The 18735-nt window shown below is 47.5% G+C and overlaps 2 protein-coding genes across 10 annotated transcripts in view; one reads left to right on the forward strand and one right to left on the reverse strand.

The window, feature by feature from the left end:
• Pex11g (peroxisomal biogenesis factor 11 gamma) overlaps positions 1-12031 on the reverse strand; it is a 28281-nt gene extending 16250 nt beyond the window's left edge. Inside the window, exons 1-2 of one of the 2 annotated variants that reach the window (XM_039089139.2) lie at positions 11926-12031; positions 11407-11524 (exon numbers count right to left, since the gene is read on the reverse strand). In XM_039089139.2, coding sequence (XP_038945067.1) covers positions 11407-11424 — 18 coding nt within the window. In that variant the 5' untranslated portion in view covers positions 11425-11524; positions 11926-12031. Of the gene's footprint in view, positions 1-1007; positions 1109-11406; positions 11525-11925 lie in introns of those variants that run through there. The other variant, XM_039089140.2, reaches the window with a different exon arrangement.
• Positions 1135-18308, forward strand: Saxo5 (stabilizer of axonemal microtubules 5). Of its 8 annotated transcripts, XM_039089667.2 has the most exons (10): positions 1161-1287; positions 7663-8236; positions 10899-11002; positions 11093-11193; positions 15087-15199; positions 15287-15396; positions 15669-15870; positions 16940-17025; positions 17753-17786; positions 18056-18302. In XM_039089667.2, exons 2-10 carry the CDS (start codon positions 7681-7683, stop codon positions 18088-18090), a joined length of 1341 nt encoding a protein of 446 aa, XP_038945595.1. In that variant the 5' UTR covers positions 1161-1287; positions 7663-7680; the 3' UTR covers positions 18091-18302. The 8 variants fall into 8 exon arrangements, 6 of the variants coding, with proteins under 6 accessions (XP_008767210.1, XP_038945595.1, XP_038945598.1 ...); XM_008768988.3 differs by lacking the exon at positions 17753-17786 and having other exon boundaries at positions 1135-1287; XM_039089669.2 differs by lacking the exons at positions 1161-1287; positions 17753-17786 and adding an exon at positions 8332-8407 and having other exon boundaries at positions 8107-8236.
• Positions 18309-18735: the final 427 nt, after the last annotated feature.

Here is an 18735-nt window from a genome sequence, read left to right on the forward strand (position 1 = left end):
AACCCAGTGAAACTCAACGAACTGTAACCCAACAACCAGATTTACATGTTAAATATTCAATGTACAATACATCCACACAATAAACTTACATCCAATTGATAAGGATATAAACTGCCCTAGATAAGATAAATTTGCTCATCTAGACATACAAAATCCTGCACACATCCATCCCTTAAGAATAGTCACAACAAACTGTAAGTGTGCAGAGAGAGGCTGCCATGTTCTCTCAGCTGCTTCCTCTCTTTGCTCTGGTCTCCTCTGCCTCTTTCTAAAACTTTCTCCCACCCATTCTTCCTTCTTGTCCAATGACAGGCCTTGTTCTATCCTGTACCTGCCTTCACCTGCATAATGACATTAACCTATAGGCACTCAATTCTTGCTTAATGTGTTCATTGATTTCTTCACACTGTATCTAGGACCCCCTGCCTAGGGAATGTTGCCGCCCACAGTAAACTGTCAAACTGTCCACATCAATTAACTCAAGACAACCATGTACAGACAGGTCCACAGGCCAACTGTATGTAAGCAAGCCCTCATGGAGACTCTTCTCACATGATTCTAGGTTGTGTCCATTAACAGTTTACGTTAATTCTCACAAAATGTAGTTTTAAAAGTTCCGTTTAGGGGGCTGGAGAGATGGCTCAGTGGTTAAGAGCATTGACTTCTTGCTCTTCCAGGGGTCCTGAGTTCAATTCCCAGCAACCACATGGTAGCTCACAACCATCCGTAATCTGATGCCCTCTGCTGGTGTGTCTGAAGATAGCTACAGTGCACTCATATAAATAAAATAAAACTCTTTTTTAAAAAAAGTCTTTTTTTTTAAGGAATTAAATTTTCAAAAGGTTCTGTGACCCCTAACATGACAAGAAGAGGCCAGTGACTTAAGGATATCAGTCCCTGTGTGCATGTCAAGATACAGATAAACAGAAAAACATTAAAAATATTATCCTCACTTGACCCACCCCCACATACATAACTTCCTCTAAATTCATCACTATTCTCCATACCATTTCCAAGACCACAAAACTGAGGCTCTGAAAACTCAAATTCCATGCTTGAGTCTCTGACAGAATTCAATCCCAGGTCCTCAAGGCTGCCCAGGGGTTGTAGGACACCTATGTGACAGCATTATCTGGGAGAACTCTTGAGGTCACAATGAGCTGGATCAGACCATTTTGGTTTAATCTCTAGGAAGGACCAGAAGACCATCCCCTGGGATGACTAGGGCCAGAGGGCAATTAGAAGGACCTGAAGGGAGCCAAGTTCAAGATTCATTAACCCAGTAAGGTAGGTCTGTGTCCTTGTCCCTGTATCCTGTAGTACTAGGACCTGAACCTAGGATCTCACATATACTAGACACACACACAGCTTTAAGCTAAGATACAGGTTAGATGTAGTGTAGGTGTTGGATATTCATGTGGGACTCCCCCTGTAAACTTCGTATACTTCCCAAACTTTGTGTATGTTGTGAACTTTGTAAACCCTCACGGCAAGAAAGTAGCCAGGCCCCTCAGCCAGAACTCCGTTACTGTCATAAAGGTGTTTCCAACATCTGTTATAGTTACAAGGGTCATCTCCAGCCCCTCAACAGGACCCTCCTCTGGTTGTACTAAGTTTAGTTGAAAAGTCTGAACAAAAGTCACCAACCTCTGAACTTCCCACAGAAACCCACCAATTCCCGAGTTTAAAAATCCATCAATCCCTGAACTGAAAAACCTACCAATCCCTGAGCTCGCCCAAGCTCAGGACTTGAAATCCCACCAATCCTCACTCTGGAAAAGCTCCGCCCTAGAAAGCCAGAACCCGGCAAGAACCCCTTTGTGAGCCCTGCACTCTGTCCGACTGCTGACTGTCTGCCCGCTCCTAGGAGCAGAGGCAGCCACTCCTGGTGGCTCCTGAGCACCTCAGCTGGGGACAGCCTCTCCTAGAAGATACACCTCTGCTGAGGAGGATTCTTCTCAGAGCTGCATGGCTCCTGGGTTTCTGAGTCACCTTCCCACAAGCAGGAAGGCCAACACTAGGCTGGACTCTGACTTGATAAGCAGTTAAGGATGGCCTTGAATTTAAGTTCTCCCTCCCTTCATCTTCTAACCGTGGGACCATAGGTGTATCACCGTGATCGCTTGTGCCTCACAGAGGATGGAGCCCAGGTTTCCATGCATTCTAGGCTCGTGCTCTACCAGCTGACCGCGGTGCAAGGTCCCTTATTTCATTTACTCATTCATTCATTGGAGAGGCTGATCTCAAACCACACTCTCATTCTCTTGCCTCTACTTTCTAAATTCGGGGATCGCCAACACAAAGCCAGCTTGTGTGTGTGTGTGTGTGTGTGTGTGTGTGTGTGTGTGTGTGTGTGTGTGTAGGCTAGAAAACAATCTCCGATGTCATTCTCTGTAGTCTGATGTTGGCAGGTACAGGATAGAACAAGGCCTGTCATTGAACGAGAAGGAAAGATGGGCAGAAGAAAAGTTTTAGAAGGACAAGACAAAGCCAGAGCGAGGAAGAGGAGCTGGGAGAACATGGTGGCAGATGTTAAGATTCTTGTCTGCACATAGATACAGGTTGCTATAAATATTTTTAAACCGTGGGTGTGTACAGGACTTTGTGTTGTCTAGATGGGCAAATTATATCTTATCAATTGGATCAGAGGTTACTGTGTGGTGAGTTCTTTCATGTGGCGACTTAATTAAGTTGAAGAGAAAGTATGGTGGCAGGACGCACCAAGCCCGCCACGAAATTGGGACGTGTATGAAACTGGTGACCTGCCTTGGGAACTGGATGGGAAGAGAGACTGTTGCTGGGCTCAGAGAGTAGCCATCAGCAGCGTGATGTGGGATGGGGCAAAGCGGGTGACGTGCTTTACTGACTGAGATGAAGATATCCCACAGACGCCATGTGGCATGGGATAAAAGAAACCATTTTTTTTTTTTTTTGGTTCTTTTTTTTTCAGAGCTGGGGACCGAACCCAGGGCCTTGCGCTTCCTAGGCAAGCGCTCTACCACTGAGCTAAATCCCCAACCCCCGAAACCATTTTTTTTTTTAATTTTTTACCACAACTATTCTTAAAATTGCCTTTCACCTCCTTTGAGACAATGTTTGTCATGGTCTTGGAGCCCATTGATTTAGCTAGGCAGGCTATCAGTGAGCCCCAGAGATCCCGCTGTCTCTACCACCCCAATGCTGAGATCATAAGAACCACCTGACATGGGTGCTAGGAATCAAATTCATAGAATGATCCAAACTTCAGCTCTGTTTTGTTTCCTTTTGACATATAGCTTACGTAGTCCAGTCTAACCTTGACTTCTCAGTGCAGATAAGAATGACTTTGAGTTTCTGATCCTCTAGCTCCTGCCTTCAGATGCTAGGATGTCAGGCCTATATCACCACGCCTAGTTTATACAATGCTGGGATTCCAATCCAGGACCTCATGCGTACTGGGCAAGCATTTTTCCAATGAGCCAGAGCCCAGCAAAGGTCCTTTTCTTCTTTATCAGAGTCCAATGTGAGCACATAGCAGGCTGAAGTCAGGGAGGGCTTTCTGGAGGAAGTGTGCCTGGAAGCCGGAAAGGTTGGTGGGCAGCCAGGGTCTCTAAGAGTATCAAGGAAGATGTGGGAGGAAGCTTTGGTCTAAGTCACAGCTTGCTGATTGATTCATCTAAAGTTGAAGGTGGAGAGGAATTGTGGGAAGTTGCTAACATATAGCATATTAGTGAACAAGCAGTGCCACTGTCTTACTGTTTTGTTTTATTGCTATAAAGGGACACCACGACCAAGGTAACTCTTACAAAGAGTTGTACCTCTATACTTTATTTGGTATACAATTATACCTTATTTGGGGCTGGCTTACAGTTTCAGAGGTTTAGTCCAATCATCATGGCAGGAAGCATGGCGGCCTGCAAGCAGACATGGTGCTGAAGAAGGAGCTGAGAGTTGTACATCTTAATCCAAAGGCAGCCAGGAGCAGACTCGTGGGCTGGTGCCACTCCCTCTTATCAGTTTTCCTCAGAAGGCATCATCCCAAGGCTCTGGCAGCTCTACTGTCTGAGGTCTCCAAGGCAACTTCTACTTTACAGCTTCTTGTTCCAGTGTCTGGGATCCACACATGATCTTCTGGGCTCCTCCAAATGTTGCTTGGGTCACTTCTCCAGCTCTGCCCTCCGTAGCGCTCTAAGCTCAGGTTGGTCCACTCCACTGCTGCTGCTGCTGTTCTTGGTGATCATCCCATGGTTCTGGCATCTCCAATGGTCTGTGGACTTCTTTTTTTTTGGTTCTTTTTTTCGGAGCGGGGGACTGAACCCAGGGCCTTGCGATTCCTAGGCAAGCGCTCTACCACTGAGCTAAATCCCCAACCCTGTCTGTGGACTTCTTTTGCAACTAAATTTCACCAATAACCTCTCATAGGCTCTCTTCATGATGTCCAGCCTCAACTTCTTTGCATGACCCCTTCAGTCCTAGGCCATCAACTGCAACTGAGGCTGCACCCTCATCAATGGCCTTCCCTTTCCTCTCACAGGGCCAAACTTCAGCTTCTCTCCATGAACCCTCACGCCTTTAAAACCAGTACCACCTGGGTGATTTTTACAATGACCAAGTCTAGTTGCCAGGAGGAGGTCTATCTCTGGAATACAACTTGTTTGTGCTCTTAGAAAACACTTTCCAAAGAATTCACCTCTTCTTTTTTTTTTTAAAAAAGGTTATTTATTTATTATATACATTGTAGCTGTCTTCAGACACACCAGAAGAGGGAATCGGATCTCATTACAGATGGTTGTGAGCCACCATGTGGTTGCTGGGATTTGAACTCAGGACCTCTGGAAGAGCAGTCAGTGCTCTTAACCACTGAACCATCTCTCCAGCCCTCACCTCTTCTTAATAACCATTAATTTCTTAGCTCCAGCCAGCCAGCATCAATTGTCCCAGTAACCCCCTTCTAGTCTTGGCTTTGAAGCCAGAGCCACCTGGCCAAAGCTGCCAAGTTCTGGTACATGGAACATTACCTCTTGTTCATCACCATCACCACCAGTGTTCCGTTTTCCAACTCCTTCACTGCCTAAGTTTGGCTGTCCTGGAACTTTCTCTGTAGACTGACCTTGAACTCAGAGATCTCTAAGCCCCTGTCTCCTCAGTTTGGGGATTAAAGGTGTGTACCAACACACCTGGACCTACGCTTTTCTTGGTACTTGTTCTGCCCCAGGCTGGCCTTGAACTCAGAGATCTGCTTGCCTCTGTCTCATGAGATTAAAGGCATACAAGATCTGGATCACAGGTGTGCCCTCAATTTCTGGATTGTAGTTCATTCCAGATTAAAGTCCAAATGAAAACAGTAACAAGGTAATAGCGCCTAACTTGACAAAACAATCTCTAGTTCAACCGCAAAAGCCTAACTTAGCTGGGTGAGATCTTTCCTGGTCACCACTCCCTTAACTCCATTGAATATGCTTGCACACGGGATGAACCTTCATTCCACTTCATGGTGCCCCTTTACTCTTTGAAGCATATGTTTTGTATTTTTCCTTTCTAACCTTGCTACATTTGATCAAAACACTCTTCGTGGGAGCAAATCAAGGCATGGAGTCAAAACTGGGTTGTTTTGAGACCTTCTTTCTCTTTGACTCTCTTTGCCTTAGCATCAGGCAAACGTTTTGGAGCAGGGCAAAAGCAGCCACATTCTTCACCAAAATATCACCAGAACAGTCTATAGGCTGTTTCTCTGAAACTTGTAGAGCCAGGTTTACACAGTTCAAGTCATCTTCAGTGACAATGCCTTCCATTTTCCTAGGTTTTTTTCTTTTCTTTTTTTTTTTTTTTTTTTTTTCCGGAGCTGGGGACCGAACCCAGGGCCTTGCGCTTCCTAGGTAAGTGCTCTACCACTGAGCTAAATCCCCAGCCCTCCGCCTTCCATTTTCCTAGTAGGATAGCCCAGTAAGCCCCACTCAAAGCATCCCACTGCTTTCCAAATCCAAAGTTGTAGAGAGAATATCGTGTGTGTTGTATGGATGTGCCACCTGTCAATTAAAAAGCCTATAGTTTATCGCTTAGGCAGGAAATAGAGATGGGACATCTGGAGGAGAAAGAATTCTGGTATACAGCCAGGCAGGAGCTTGACAGGGAAGATGTGAGAAGACAGACGCATGCGCCTGGTAAGCAGTCACGGGGCAGAGTGTAGGTTAAAACAATTGGGTTATTTAGTTATGATCTAGTCAGAGAAGAGTCTAGCTACAGGGTCAAGGTATTTGTAAATATATTTTGAGTCTGAGTCTTATTTCTGGGAGCATGAGGCTGGGGGACAGAACCAGGACTACCTTCTAAACAAAGTCCCCAAATCCACATTCTTTCAAACAAAAGCATGGTCAGGCCTATCACAGTAATGTAGCATGTAGCATGACATATTTGCTCCAACAAGATCACTCCTAAATCCAACAAGGCCACTTCCTGGGCCAAGCATATTCAAACCACCACAGCTACCGATGCTTGTGTTCATGTATACCGGCGGTTCTCCACCTTCCTAATGCTGCAACTCTTCAGTACAGTTCCTCATGTTCTGGTTAACCCCCAACCATAAAACGTGTTGCTACTTCATAACTAATTTTGCTACTGTTATGAGTCATAGTGTGAATATCTGTGTTTTCTGATGGTTTGAGGTGACCTCTGTGAAAGGGTCATCCAGCATTGAAGGCATCCTGACCCACAAGTTGAGAACTACTGGTTTATGCAACCCAGGACCCAGCTCAGGGTCAGTTAATGTGCATCTTACCTCATTATCAATTTCCAACATTTCGCAGGCCTGAAATCAGTGGCCATTACAATGTTTAAATAATCATCCATGAGTGTGTGTTAGTGTGTGTGAGTGTGTGTGTGAATGTGAGTGTGTGAGTGTGTGTGAGTGTGTGTGAGTGTGTGAATGTGAGTGTGTGAGTGTGTGAATGTGTGTGAGTGTGTGTAAGAGTGTGTGAGTGTGTGTGAATGTGAGTGTGTGTAAGAGTTGTGTAAGAGTGTGTGTATGTGAGTGTGTGTGAGTGTGTGAGTGTGTGTGAGTGTGTGTGTGTGTGTGTGTGTGTGTGTGTGTGTGTGTATGGTCTCTAGCCCCATCATTAACTAACAAAATCTCAGAGTTCTTGGTCTATTTTTGTTAACCGATGTCTCAGGATTAATCCTGTCTCAGGATTTTATTTTTTTTTTCCTGTGATAAAACACTATGACCAAAACCAAGTTAGGGAGGGGGGGTTTATTTCAATTTACAGCTTGTAGTCCATCTTCTAGAGAAGTCAGGGGAGGAACTCGAGGCAGGAATCTGGAGGCATGAAAGGATTCGGTGGCCATGGAGGAGTGCTGCTTACTAGCTTCCTTCTCAAGCTCTGCTGCCTTACAGAAGCCAGAACCACCAGCCGTGGGTTGGGCCTGCCTATCCCAATATTCAATGAAGAAAATGCTTCCCAGGTCAATCTAGTAGCAGTATTTTCTCGAGTGAGGTTCCTCTTCTAAAAGGGCTGTAAGCTAATCTAGCTGGCAAAGTACCACAATACCCTCTACCCAGTAGGTGCCAAATAAAGAGACTGTCTCTTTACTCTTCCTAGGGTCAGCCAGAAAACGAAAGCCAGCATTGTCCTGTTGTGGGAGGAGGCTTTTGTCACGACAGCAGGTCTTTGTCTTTGTCTCTTGCAGGTGAAGCGGGGCTTCACGATGCCTGTGTGCCCGTTGTCCCGGGAGTTCCTCAAGGCCTCACACTTTTCTCTGGGTCCTGATCCGCGGCTGCATGATGGCACTATGCAGTGCACAACGCATAAGGACTTCCCGGCCTATTCCTATGTCACCCCGGTCCGGCCACCCTCGTCACCACCGCAACCCTCATTCTTCCAAAGGGATGAGCAGTGGGCTACCCAGAAGCGTGTGTCCGAGGTGCGCCGTGCGTTCTCACCACCGCCCACATTACTGTCGCGGGATGAGCTGCGGGAGCGCAGGCTGGAGTGCACGAGAGTCATGCAGATGAGCAACCTGCACTTGCATGCGGATACGCGTCCTGTCCTCAACCTGTCCGTTGCACAATCTGACTATGGCTGGCCCGAGCTACCACCGAGCGCTCACGAGGACATCCGAAGCGCGCGCCTCCTCTTTGACCGGGATTCGATGCCCTCGGGTGACCGGAAGCAGCTGCGCATCCCGACCACCTCATACCAAGCACACTACCCGCCCTACGATGCTGTCACCCCTCAGCCCCATGCGCCCTGCAGCCACCTGGGTGAGTGCATACCCTAGCCATGGTGCACTCAAGGGCAAGGGCAATCAGGGACACCTCACACCCCACCCTCACCATAAATGGTCACTTGTCAACAGGGACAGGAAAATGGTTCTAGTTGCCAACCAGTGGAGATGCTGCTGCTAAAACCTCCAGGACTGAGGACGTGACTCGGTTGGTAGAATATTTACTTAGCATGCACAATACCCTGGTATTCCACCCCAGTGCTAGGTAAACTAGGCATGATGGCCAACAGTGATTAGCCCAGCATTGAGGAAGTGGAGGCAGAAAGATCAAGTTGTTCTAAGACCCCTCCATCTCATTCATATTCTCTCTCTCTCTCTCTCTCTCTCTCTCTCTCTCTCTCTCTCTCTCTCTCTCATTGTGCATGCCTGTAGTCTCAGCACGTCAGAGGCTGAGGTAGAAGTTGGAGACAAGCCTTGGCTATAGCATGGGTTCAAGTCTAGCCTTGGGTGACTTAATGAAATTCCCGAAATAAAAAGTGTTAGTGCTCAGTGGTGTATAGGCCCCAGGTTCTTAGGAATTTTCTGGTAATGTCTCCCATACAATCGTAGTTGTAGTCAGTAAGAGAACTCCCTGGAGTTGAGCTTTGGGGATGTGTGTTTCTATTCAATTCTTTTGTGTGTGTGGGTGTGATTGTATACGTTGGAGGACAACCTTGGGCGTCAGAGCCCAGGCACCTTCCACCTTTGTGGGTCCAGAGAATAAGCTGTGATAGCCGTTATTTTGGTTTTGAACTAGTGAGATTATGAGTACATAACAAGCCAAAATAACAGGAAAAAAATAGCAACTATAGTAACTAGCCTTAACTAGTAAAACATCCTCATAATGGGTGCTCAAGGAAGCCAGCAGAGACCCACCAAGGGAAGCCTCATCAAGGTGGGCACCTGGAGCCCTTGACTGAGACAGTCCCAGGCAGAGCAGTGTCCCCCTAGGTGAGGCTTCCAAGTAAAAGAACAAAGAACGACAGTTGGAAATGACATTAGACTAGATGTTCACAACCTGCAGCAGAACTTCCATAATGGTGACACATGCCTTTTATGCCAGCAAAAAGTTTGAGGCCAGCCAGGACTACATGAGACCCCATCTGGGGGTGGCGGCAGAGGCAGATGGATTTCTGTGTATTCCAGGACAGGCTGATCTACAGAGAGAAAGAGGGGACAGGGAGACTGGGGAAGTTGAGGCAATCAGTGGGAGCTCCTGACTGAGCTGTCTGTCTCTCCATGGTGAGCTTCCCCACTGCAAGGGCTTTTCCATCCCTGGATGAGCAATACTAACGTCTGTTGGAAATGGTTCACCTTCTAGCGGTTCTCAAGAACATGTTTTGATTCTTGGGTTATTTTGCTGCTTTTCCCTTCTCGTCAGAGTTAGAGGAGACAGCCCACCCTTGGAGCACACTCTAAGGCATGCATGCTGAGGTCTAAAATGGGAGGAGGGCTTGGCTTCCGGAACTGGTTTCTCAGTTCATAAAAGAGGGTCTGCAATTGGCCTGGAGTATACTGGCCAGCAGGCTCCTGGGATCCGCCTCCTTAGGCTGAGACCACAAACTTGTGCCCCCGGTACTGAATTTTTTTTGTGTTTATTCTGGAGATCCAAACCCAGGTCTTCATGATTGTGGGACAAGTGCTTCACTGAGTCTCCCCGACCTGCTTTTCTTTTTCCTGTTGGAACCGAACTCAGGGCCTCAGCTATACTCAGCAAGCGCTCTACATGGTCCAGCTCTCCTTTCTATCTGGCCACTTCAAGTCTCTCAGCCTCAAGGGTATAAAATGGGGGAAAGACCACAAGCCCTTAATTCAGCCTAAGTGAGGTCTATGACCCAGCCTACGGAAGGCTGAAAACTGAGAATTCCTAAGCAGCAACAGCTACTGATCAAAATACTGTATCAACACATACATAGCCAACCTGAAACAAACCAAAATATAGAAGAGGGGAAGAGCCTGGGCGTGGTGGCCAAGCCCATAAAGCTTGCACTGTAAGGGAAGCAGAAGCAGGGTAATCGGGAATTCATGAACATGTTCAACTATGTGAAAAGTTTGGCGCCACCCAGGACTACATGAGACCCTATGTGGGGGTGGGAGAGGAGAGAGGAAGGGAAAATGAGCTTAGCCTAGGTACCTGTCTCGATACGTGGTGGCCATATTTCTTTATTTATATTTATGGTGTTTCTATGTATGCCCACATGTCCCAGGGTGTGCATGTGGAGGTCAGGGGACAGCTTGCAAGGGGTATTTCTTTCCTTTCACCGTGTGAAACGCAGGGATCTAACCCAGGTCATTAGGCTTGGCAGCAAACATCTTTACCTGCCAACCCATCTCAACGGCTCCCCCTCTTTAGAAGTTATGTTTAAGGGGTTGGGGATTTAGCTCAGTGGTAGAGCGCTTGCCTAGCAAGCGCAAGGCCCTGGGTTCGGTCCTCAGCTCTGAAAAAAGAAAAAAAAAAAAAGAAAAGAAAAGAAAAGAAGTTATGTTTAGTTTTTTGGTCCGTTTGCTTGTTTCGTCTTGTGTTTTGTGTGAGATCTTTCGGTCTAGAGTGACCAGGGTTGCCCAACTTTCCTTCCTGTGGGTAGAGTTCCGGGTGGCCCAAAGGCTGCAGAGAAACCAATCCCATTCTCTCCCACCCCCCTCTCATTCTTCCTCCTTAGGGGGTCCTAACACCCTGAAGTGGAACTACAAGGGACAGGAAGGCACCTCCTACAGGAAGCAGTTCCAAGCCTTCCCAAGCCCCCCTGCCTTGATGTGTAAGAGGGTAAATCAAGGTGACATTGGCTCTGCTGGGAGTGGGTGGCAGCCATGGCCACTAGGGTAGTTCTGACCTTTCACTCTATTTTGCCCACAGGCCTCCTCCAGTATAAACCTAGGAGATAGCAAGCTTGGCTATAGTACCCTGTGCTCATACGTGAAGGAGACCTACACACCTCAGGGGCTGTCCCCTTCCAGGTACAAGAGGCTACTCTCCCCGCAGTTGGCTTTCAGCAACACATTGGGTGCCCTACTTCAGGGCTCCTGAACTTTGGCTCGCCCTGAGGTGTTCATTCCAAGCTCCACCGTACTGTCACACTGCCCACTAAAGCACCTGCTGGGAGGATGGCTCAGCATCCACCCGTTCAGTGCTTGAGCACGAGGATCTGAGTTCAAATCCTCAGCACCCACCTCAAAAGCTGTGGCCATGTGTCTGTTGCCCCGGCGGAGTGGTGTGGTGCACACAGACAAGGGGGACGGATGACTGGGGCTTGTCAACTGCCAGCCTAACTCCAGCGTCAGTGAGACCCTGTCTCAGAAGGAATGAGGCACGAGCCAATGAGATGGCACAGTGGTTAGAGTGCTTGCCACCAAGCCTGAGACCTACCAAAGTTCAATCCCCAGAAGTCACATAGAGGAAGGAAGGATCAGATTTCTATAAGCTTTCCTCTAGCCTCCCCATGGGCACGACAGAAAAAAAAAAAAAAAAAAAAAGGCCGGCGCACATACGCACAGAGTCAGGCGCACACTTGCATATACTCTGTCTATAGACAGCACGCATATGCCAAAACACCAAAATCAGGAAGAGAGATGTTTCACGGTTAAGAGAGTTGCAGCATAGATCACACTGTGACACCCCCCCCCCCAAGATTCTGCTATTTACAAAACAAAACAAAAGAAAACCTGTTTCTAGCTGTGGGCGTGGCTCACCTTAAATTCCAACCTTTAATCCCGAACAATAAAGGAAAGATTAATTTGTAGAAGGAAGCACCCACGGTTGAAAGTCATGTCTAATTGAGTGGCAGAGAAAGTGACGAATCAGAGAAAGATTTGGCAGAATAGGATACACCCAACTCTTGCAAGAAGAAAGAGGAGAGGTGTTGTAAGAGGGAGGCAGTTCAGAGGGGGAGGAGAAGGAGGCAGTTTTACCGAGAGAGTTCTTCAGAGACAGGCTGAAGAGAGAACAAGCTAGACACGGGTGAAGACAGAAGAAGCCAAAGAAGGAGAAGGAGCTATATCAGAACAGATTGCTAGGGTTAGAGACCAAGCAGAGTCATTAGTCAGAGGCTGAGAAAGAAGCCAGATTGAGTCACTGGGCTTAGAGAGAAGTTTGAGCTAGGACAGCTGAGTTGAACCAGCCAGCCAGAGTACAGTAAGAACAAGAAAGGGTGAGCTCTTCAGCAATAAGTCTCAGAGGCTAAAAAAAAATTCTAAGCCTAGATTAAATTATACTAAGGCTAGAAGCTTTCAAGACTAGGTCTAGGTTGGGAGACAGAGGCAGTGAACTTGGAATGATTACATCGGGCGAATAAAAGTTACTTTTATGGGGCTGGAGAGATGGCTCAGTGGTTAAGAGCCCCGACTGCTCTTCCAGAGATCCTGAGTTCAATTCCCAGGAACCACATGGTGGCTCACAACCATCTGTAAAGAGATCTGATGCCCCCTTCTGGTGTGTCTGAAGACAGCTACAGTGTACTTATATATAATAAATGAATAAATCTTTTTAAAAAAGTTACTCTTACATAGAGTAGAACACTTGCTGCTCTTGCAGAGAACCAAAGTTTGGTCTTCAGCACCCATACCGTAGCTCACAGTGATTGTAACCCCAGTTCCAGGAGATCCAGCGCCCTCTTCTGACCTCAGCTAGCACTGCACATCAGGGGCACATACATACGAATATGCTTTCAAAAATCTTTAAAAAGGCAAATCGTGCGGGCACTGCTCATTGATGAACAACACTGTCTGCTGTTGCCGAAAACCCGAGTTTGATAACTAGTATCCACGTGGCAGCTCACAACCGTTTCTGACTCTAGTTCCAGGAAATCTGACTCCTTCCTCTTGTCTTCTCAGGCACCAGGCATGAATGTTGTGTACAGATACACATCCCAGGCAAAATACCCATACGCGTAAAAATAAATAAAAATCCATTTCTGTTTTTAGGTTTTTGTTTTTCTTTTTCTTTCTTTTTTTTTTTTTTTGGTTCTTTTTTCCGGAGCTGGGGACCGAACCCAGGGCCTTGCGCTTTCTAGGCAAGCGCTCTACCACTGAGCTAAATCCCCAGCCCCTCTTTTTTTTTTTTTTTTAATGTAGCCCTGGATGTCCTGGAACTCTCTCTGTAGACCAGGCTGGCCTCAAACTCACAGAGATCTGCCTGCCTCTGCCTCCCGGGCAGCTGGGATTAAAGGTGTGGTTCACTACCACCTGGCAAACAAAGACATTTTTAAAAAGAGAAGTCGGATGTGGTGGTGAATGCCCTGCATCCCAGAACTTGAAAGGCTACAAATACATTTTTTAAAGTTGTTGATTTTTCTCTATCCTGGCTAGCCCCCAAATAGATGAGAAAGAGACTTTAAATTTCTTTAATCGGGCTCTATCAAACAATAACTGGGCAGTCATTGATCTATTCTAGTTCTCTAAACTAATCTGGCTCCCTTCCAGCCAAAATGCCCAAGATACGTTCTCTCTGCTCCAGGTGTGTTCTCATGGTATCTCTCCTAAAGCCCTTTCTTTTTCTTTTTTTTTTTCTTTTCGGAGCTGGGGACCGAACCCAGGGCCTTGAGCTTGCTAGGCAAGCGCTCTACCACTGAGCTAAATCCCCAACCCCCCTAGAGCCCTTTCTTATAGTAAATCCTCTCTCCTCTCAACATCCATATGGTAGTCTCTCTCTCTCTCTCTCTCTCTCTCTCTCTCTCTCTCTCTCTCTCTCTCTCTGTCTCTCCCTCCCCCCACCCCCGCCCGGTGCAAGTCCAGCCCTATCCTCTCGTGCCCAGCCCCAGCTGCTCAGCCCGTGGATCAGTGTTCACACAACCTTGGAACAGGAGATGCTTGGAACAAGTATTACAACGCCAAGTGTCGGGATTGCAACAGGATATGAGGGTAGAGAAATCGGCATTTGACTAAAACACGGTGCACAAAAACATTGTGCCTCCAGGAGGCGAAGAAAACAGCTTGCTCCACTGTAAGGTTGAGGCTGACCTAGTCTACATAGTTCTGGGGCAGCCAAGGCTTCATAGTAAGAGTCTGTCTCAAAGTCAAGAAGGCCTGGGGAGACGGCTCAGCAGTTAAGAGCGCTTGCTGCTCTTGCAGAGGACCTGAGTTTGATTCCCGGCACCCACTGGTGGCTCATACTTATCTGTAACCCCAGTTCTTAAAGATCTGACACCAGGAATACATGTGATATTCTAACATCCTACAGGCAAATATACACACACAAAGTAATAATCTTTAAAAATACATTTAAAAGGATGGGCATGCCTTTTATTAACTTTATACATTTATTCAATTAGAAGGTAGCACATGCCTTTAACTCTCGGCCTACCTTGTCTTCTGTGGCTCTGATAAACACCAAGGCCAAAAGCAACTTTGAAAGGGAAGTGTTTATTTGGTTTATAGGTTATACTCCATCACTGAGGAAAGTCAAGGGAACTCAATAAGGAACCTAAAGGCAGGAACTGAAGCAGAAACCGTGGAGAAATGCTGCCTGCCTACTGGCCTGCTCCCCAGGGGCTGGCTCAGCCCACTTTCCTGTACAACAAACCACAGAGGCCCCGCCCCTCTCACAACAATCATTAACGAAAACAAAATGCCCCACAGACAGGTCCCACAGGCCAATCTGATTGAGACAAATCCCTCAGTTGAGAGAACCTCTTTCCAGGTGATTCTAATTTGTGTCCAGTTGACAACAACACAACTCTGAGGCAGAGACCATCGAATCTGGGGAGTTCCAGGCCAGCCAGGGTTATGTAGTGAGACTATCTCAAAAACTTACACAAATATTAATGCACCCCAGGCTTAGCTGTGGTTTACCCGTCCCCATCACCTTTCCTGAAAATCCTGAGGGCCTACCCTGATCCTAACTTACTTTGCCTGAGGTATGACAAGGCCCAGGCCGCAGCCCACATCCACCAGGTGAACATCGGTCCTGGAGACAGGATGTTCCATTGCAGAACCACCATGAATGACGAGTTCTACTCCAAGGAGCCAGGTGAGAGCCTCCTGCACGTGCACTGCACCCCTGGCTCCCTTTCTGTTGCTTAACACTGACATCCCTTCCCTTTCCCCTCCCCGGCAGAAACGTTTGTCCTCCAGCGTGATAAGACTCCCGAGTCACACATCATGAAAGGAAACTGGTCCCCCGGCCCTGGCAGTCTCGTTACCTCCACAAAGTTCTTCCATGGTGAGGTCAGCAGGAAGAGGGAGAAGGTGGCAATGTGCTCTCATGGGGGAGTAGGGGCCTCAAAGGCAGAACAAGTCGTGGAGCTAAGTGTAGACTACAGGTCCTGGGTTTAACATACATGAACATCAGTCTCGATGGTTCTATCTGTAAAATACAATAACCTAACAATTTAAGCCGATCTGGAGTCCAGAGGGTTGAAGCTACCCACAGGGCACGGAATGTCTCCCAGGGCTCCAATCCCTGGACTGGAGATACCTAGAAACCTGTATTCCTACAGCCACCTCCTCTGACACAGCCTCCAGGCCGGCATGTGTCTCATGAGAAACTGAAGGATCACGTGGCCTTGGGAGAACCAAAGCTGCTCGGAAACTTCTTCCAAACCTCCATGGGCTCAGACTACAGCTTTGTGACTAACCCCATAAGACAAAGACCCCTCAACTTGTCTTTGTTGGAGAGTAACTTGCCTGAGGGCACAGGTGGTAAGTCTGCGCTACCCCTCTGAGAGCCCCGCCCCATCCCCAAAGACCGGCCCTGGTTCCTGGAAGCTCCGCCCATCACTGAAAGCCTCAGTCTTCCCCCAATCCTAAAACGTACCTGTCCCTCTCTGAAGCTCCCCCGCACCCCATCCCTTCCTTTAACACTAAAGACCTGCTGCCTCTGTCCCTGGAAGCCCTATTCATTGCTGACAAAGAAACACCTCGTTTTTAATGCCCCACCCACCTGAAAGCGCGACACCGGCACTAACGCCTCCAGCCCCAGCCCCCTCCTTATTCCCACAGCCCTGCCCCTTCCTTACGTCTCCTCTCTATCTCCAAGAACCTGCTCCCGATCTAAAGGCCCTGACCATAATTGAAAGCTCTGAGCTCTGCCCCCTGAAGCTCACCCCCACCTTTTTTTTCTTTCTTTCTTTCTTTCTTTCTTTCTTTCTTTTTTTTTTTTTTTTTTTTTTTTTTTTTGTGAGACGTGGTTTCTCTGTGTAGCTTTGGCTGCCCTGGAACTCGCTTTGTAGACCAGGCTGCCCTCTTGTCTCCTCTGAGTGCTGGAATTAAAGGCGTGAGCCACCAAATACTCGCTTTTTACGAAAAGTCCGTAACAATCTCCAAAGGCTGCTCCCTAAAGCCCCACCTACGCCCCTAAATTCCTGCCCTTCCAAAAGTCCCACCCCATTCCTAAAGTTCTGCTCCTCAAAATGCCTATCACCACCTTCCTTGAATTGATTCCACCCTGGACCGACAACTCCCAGTTCCCAGGCTATGGTACCTCCCCTTGTGTAATTCCAACCCTCTGATCTGGCCAAGGCTCCTCCCTCTTCCTTATTCGCCCTTTTCTACGTCTAAACCTTCCTCCTCTGTCAGATGTGGCTCTGCGTAGCGCCCTCTCTGACTCCGTCCTTCAAACTCGTTTGTTTTGATCCCGCCCACACTTCAGAAATTCCTCTGCCTCAATTCAACATAGGTGCTTGAGCCCTGAATCTTCCACAATTAGTCCCTCATATTTCTCCTGTTCCGTTTTCTCTACCCCACAACTTTTCCCAAACCCGAATCTCAGAATTAGACCTTTTAACCACCAACCAAAAGATGATTAAGCCGCATGGGATAGTTCGAGCTTCTGTCACTGAAGAACTGTTGCGGAAGGTGAGCCATGGGGAAGGGATGTGTCCCCTCATCCGCGTCCCTCAAATTAGTGTTAACCCAAGTCTCAGAATCACAGTTTAGTGACCCAGGGCCGAATGAGTGCTGAAAGATCAAGCCAAGAGTCTCTGTCTGTCTGTCTCTGTCGCTCCCTCTCTCCTTCCCTCCCTCCTTCCCCCTTGAGAAGAGGTTCCTAGCTCAGGCTGGCCTGGAACTCCCTGTGGGGCTGCTAATGACCCTGAACTCCTACCTCTACCTCCCCAGTGCCGAGGTTTCAGGCATGCACCACAATTTAGAACTCAACCAGCTCGGTCTCGCTGACGACAACCTAGTTTCTTCCCAGGCTCAGGTTCCTAACAGCTAAGATACATTTATTGCCTGACAGGGTTTAAGCCTCAAAAGAAGAGTTGGCTTAGATGCTACCTAGGACCATCCAAAGTCCTAGGGTCATTCCAGGGACCATTTAAAAAAATTTTTTTTTATTTTTTAGGACATTTCATTTTAGTGGGTTGTGTGTGTGCACCCAATGGGCATACATGTGCTATGATAAATATATATATATAAAGGTCAGAAGACAACTTGTAGTAGTCAGGTCTCTTCTCCTACATGTGGGCCCCAAGGGTTCTCAGAACTCAGGTTCTCCAACACAGGGTTAAATCACCCAGCCAAACATATGCTGAAACACTCTTTTTTTTTTTTTTTTTTGGTTCTCCCCCCCCCCCCCCCGAAGCTGGGGACGGAACCCAGGGCCTTGCGCTTCCTAGGTAAGCGCTCTACCACTGAGCTAAATCCCCAACCCCTGAAACAATCTTTTTAATGCTGAGGATCAAGCTAAGAGTCTCTCTCTCTCTCTCTCTCTCTCTCTCTCTCTATATATATATATATATATATATATATATATATATATATATATATCTCAACTGACTGAGCCTCTTCTCACCCTCCAATGTCCTCACTAGGGTGGTCTTGAGGTGGCCAGGGTGGGTTAGCAACCACAAGACCGTCTGGCAAACTGCCTACCTTGACTTCACAGTGCAAATACAGCCACATAGAGCCCCCGCTGGGTAGACAACGCTTCTTCTCCACTCAGTATCAGAAGGAGTTTCCCTTCAAGTACCAGGGCCCATTGGTACAGAAGCCAAGTACCATGTTTGAGAGCCACTTGCCACTGGGCACAGCCAGACACTTTGGCTGCTGGCATGAGAAAGTGGACCTTCGAGGCCCCCAGATCCCTATGTACCCTTGCCGGAGCCAGGAATAAATATCATTTGATTGTCAAATTGGCAGGCTGTTATCTTTTACTTTACGTTGACTTATTGATTTTGTGTTTGTGCATGATTGTGCCCATGCCATGGTGGGGGAGGGGTGGCAAAACCCAATTTGTAAGAATTGGTTCTCTCCTTTCACTGTACGAGTTCCGGGAAATTGGTCTCAGATCCACGGGAGACAAGCTTTGTGGTAAGGCCTTTACTTGCTATGCCATCTTGCCTGCCCTTAACAGAATTTAGAAGAACCATGAAGCAAACCTCTAATCATGTCTCCAAGAGAGTTCCTGGATTAGGTTCATTGAGGCGAGAAGACCCCAGATGTGGTTGCTACGATTTCACGGGTTTAGAGGTGCTCTTAATGGCTGAGCCATCTCTACAACACTGAGCCGTGAACTTTTCTGAAGCTTTTTTCTCATACTGATGAGGCAAGGAACTCATACAGGGA

The sequence above is a fragment of the Rattus norvegicus genome, chromosome 12 (genome assembly GCF_036323735.1).
Source record: "Rattus norvegicus strain BN/NHsdMcwi chromosome 12, GRCr8, whole genome shotgun sequence".
Classification (NCBI taxonomy): Eukaryota; Metazoa; Chordata; class Mammalia; order Rodentia; family Muridae; genus Rattus; species Rattus norvegicus.

Coding starts and splice junctions, on each gene's coding strand:
- Saxo5 (XM_008768988.3), top strand. CDS start 7,681: ATGCCTGTGTGCCCGTTGTCCCGGGAGTTCCTCAAGGCCTCACACTTT. Junction 11,003..11,092: donor CTGCCTTGATGTGTAAGAGG/GTAAATCAAGGT, acceptor TTTTGCCCACAG/GCCTCCTCCAGTATAAACCT. Junction 15,871..16,939: donor CTTGCCTGAGGGCACAGGTG/GTAAGTCTGCGC, acceptor CCCGAATCTCAG/AATTAGACCTTTTAACCACC.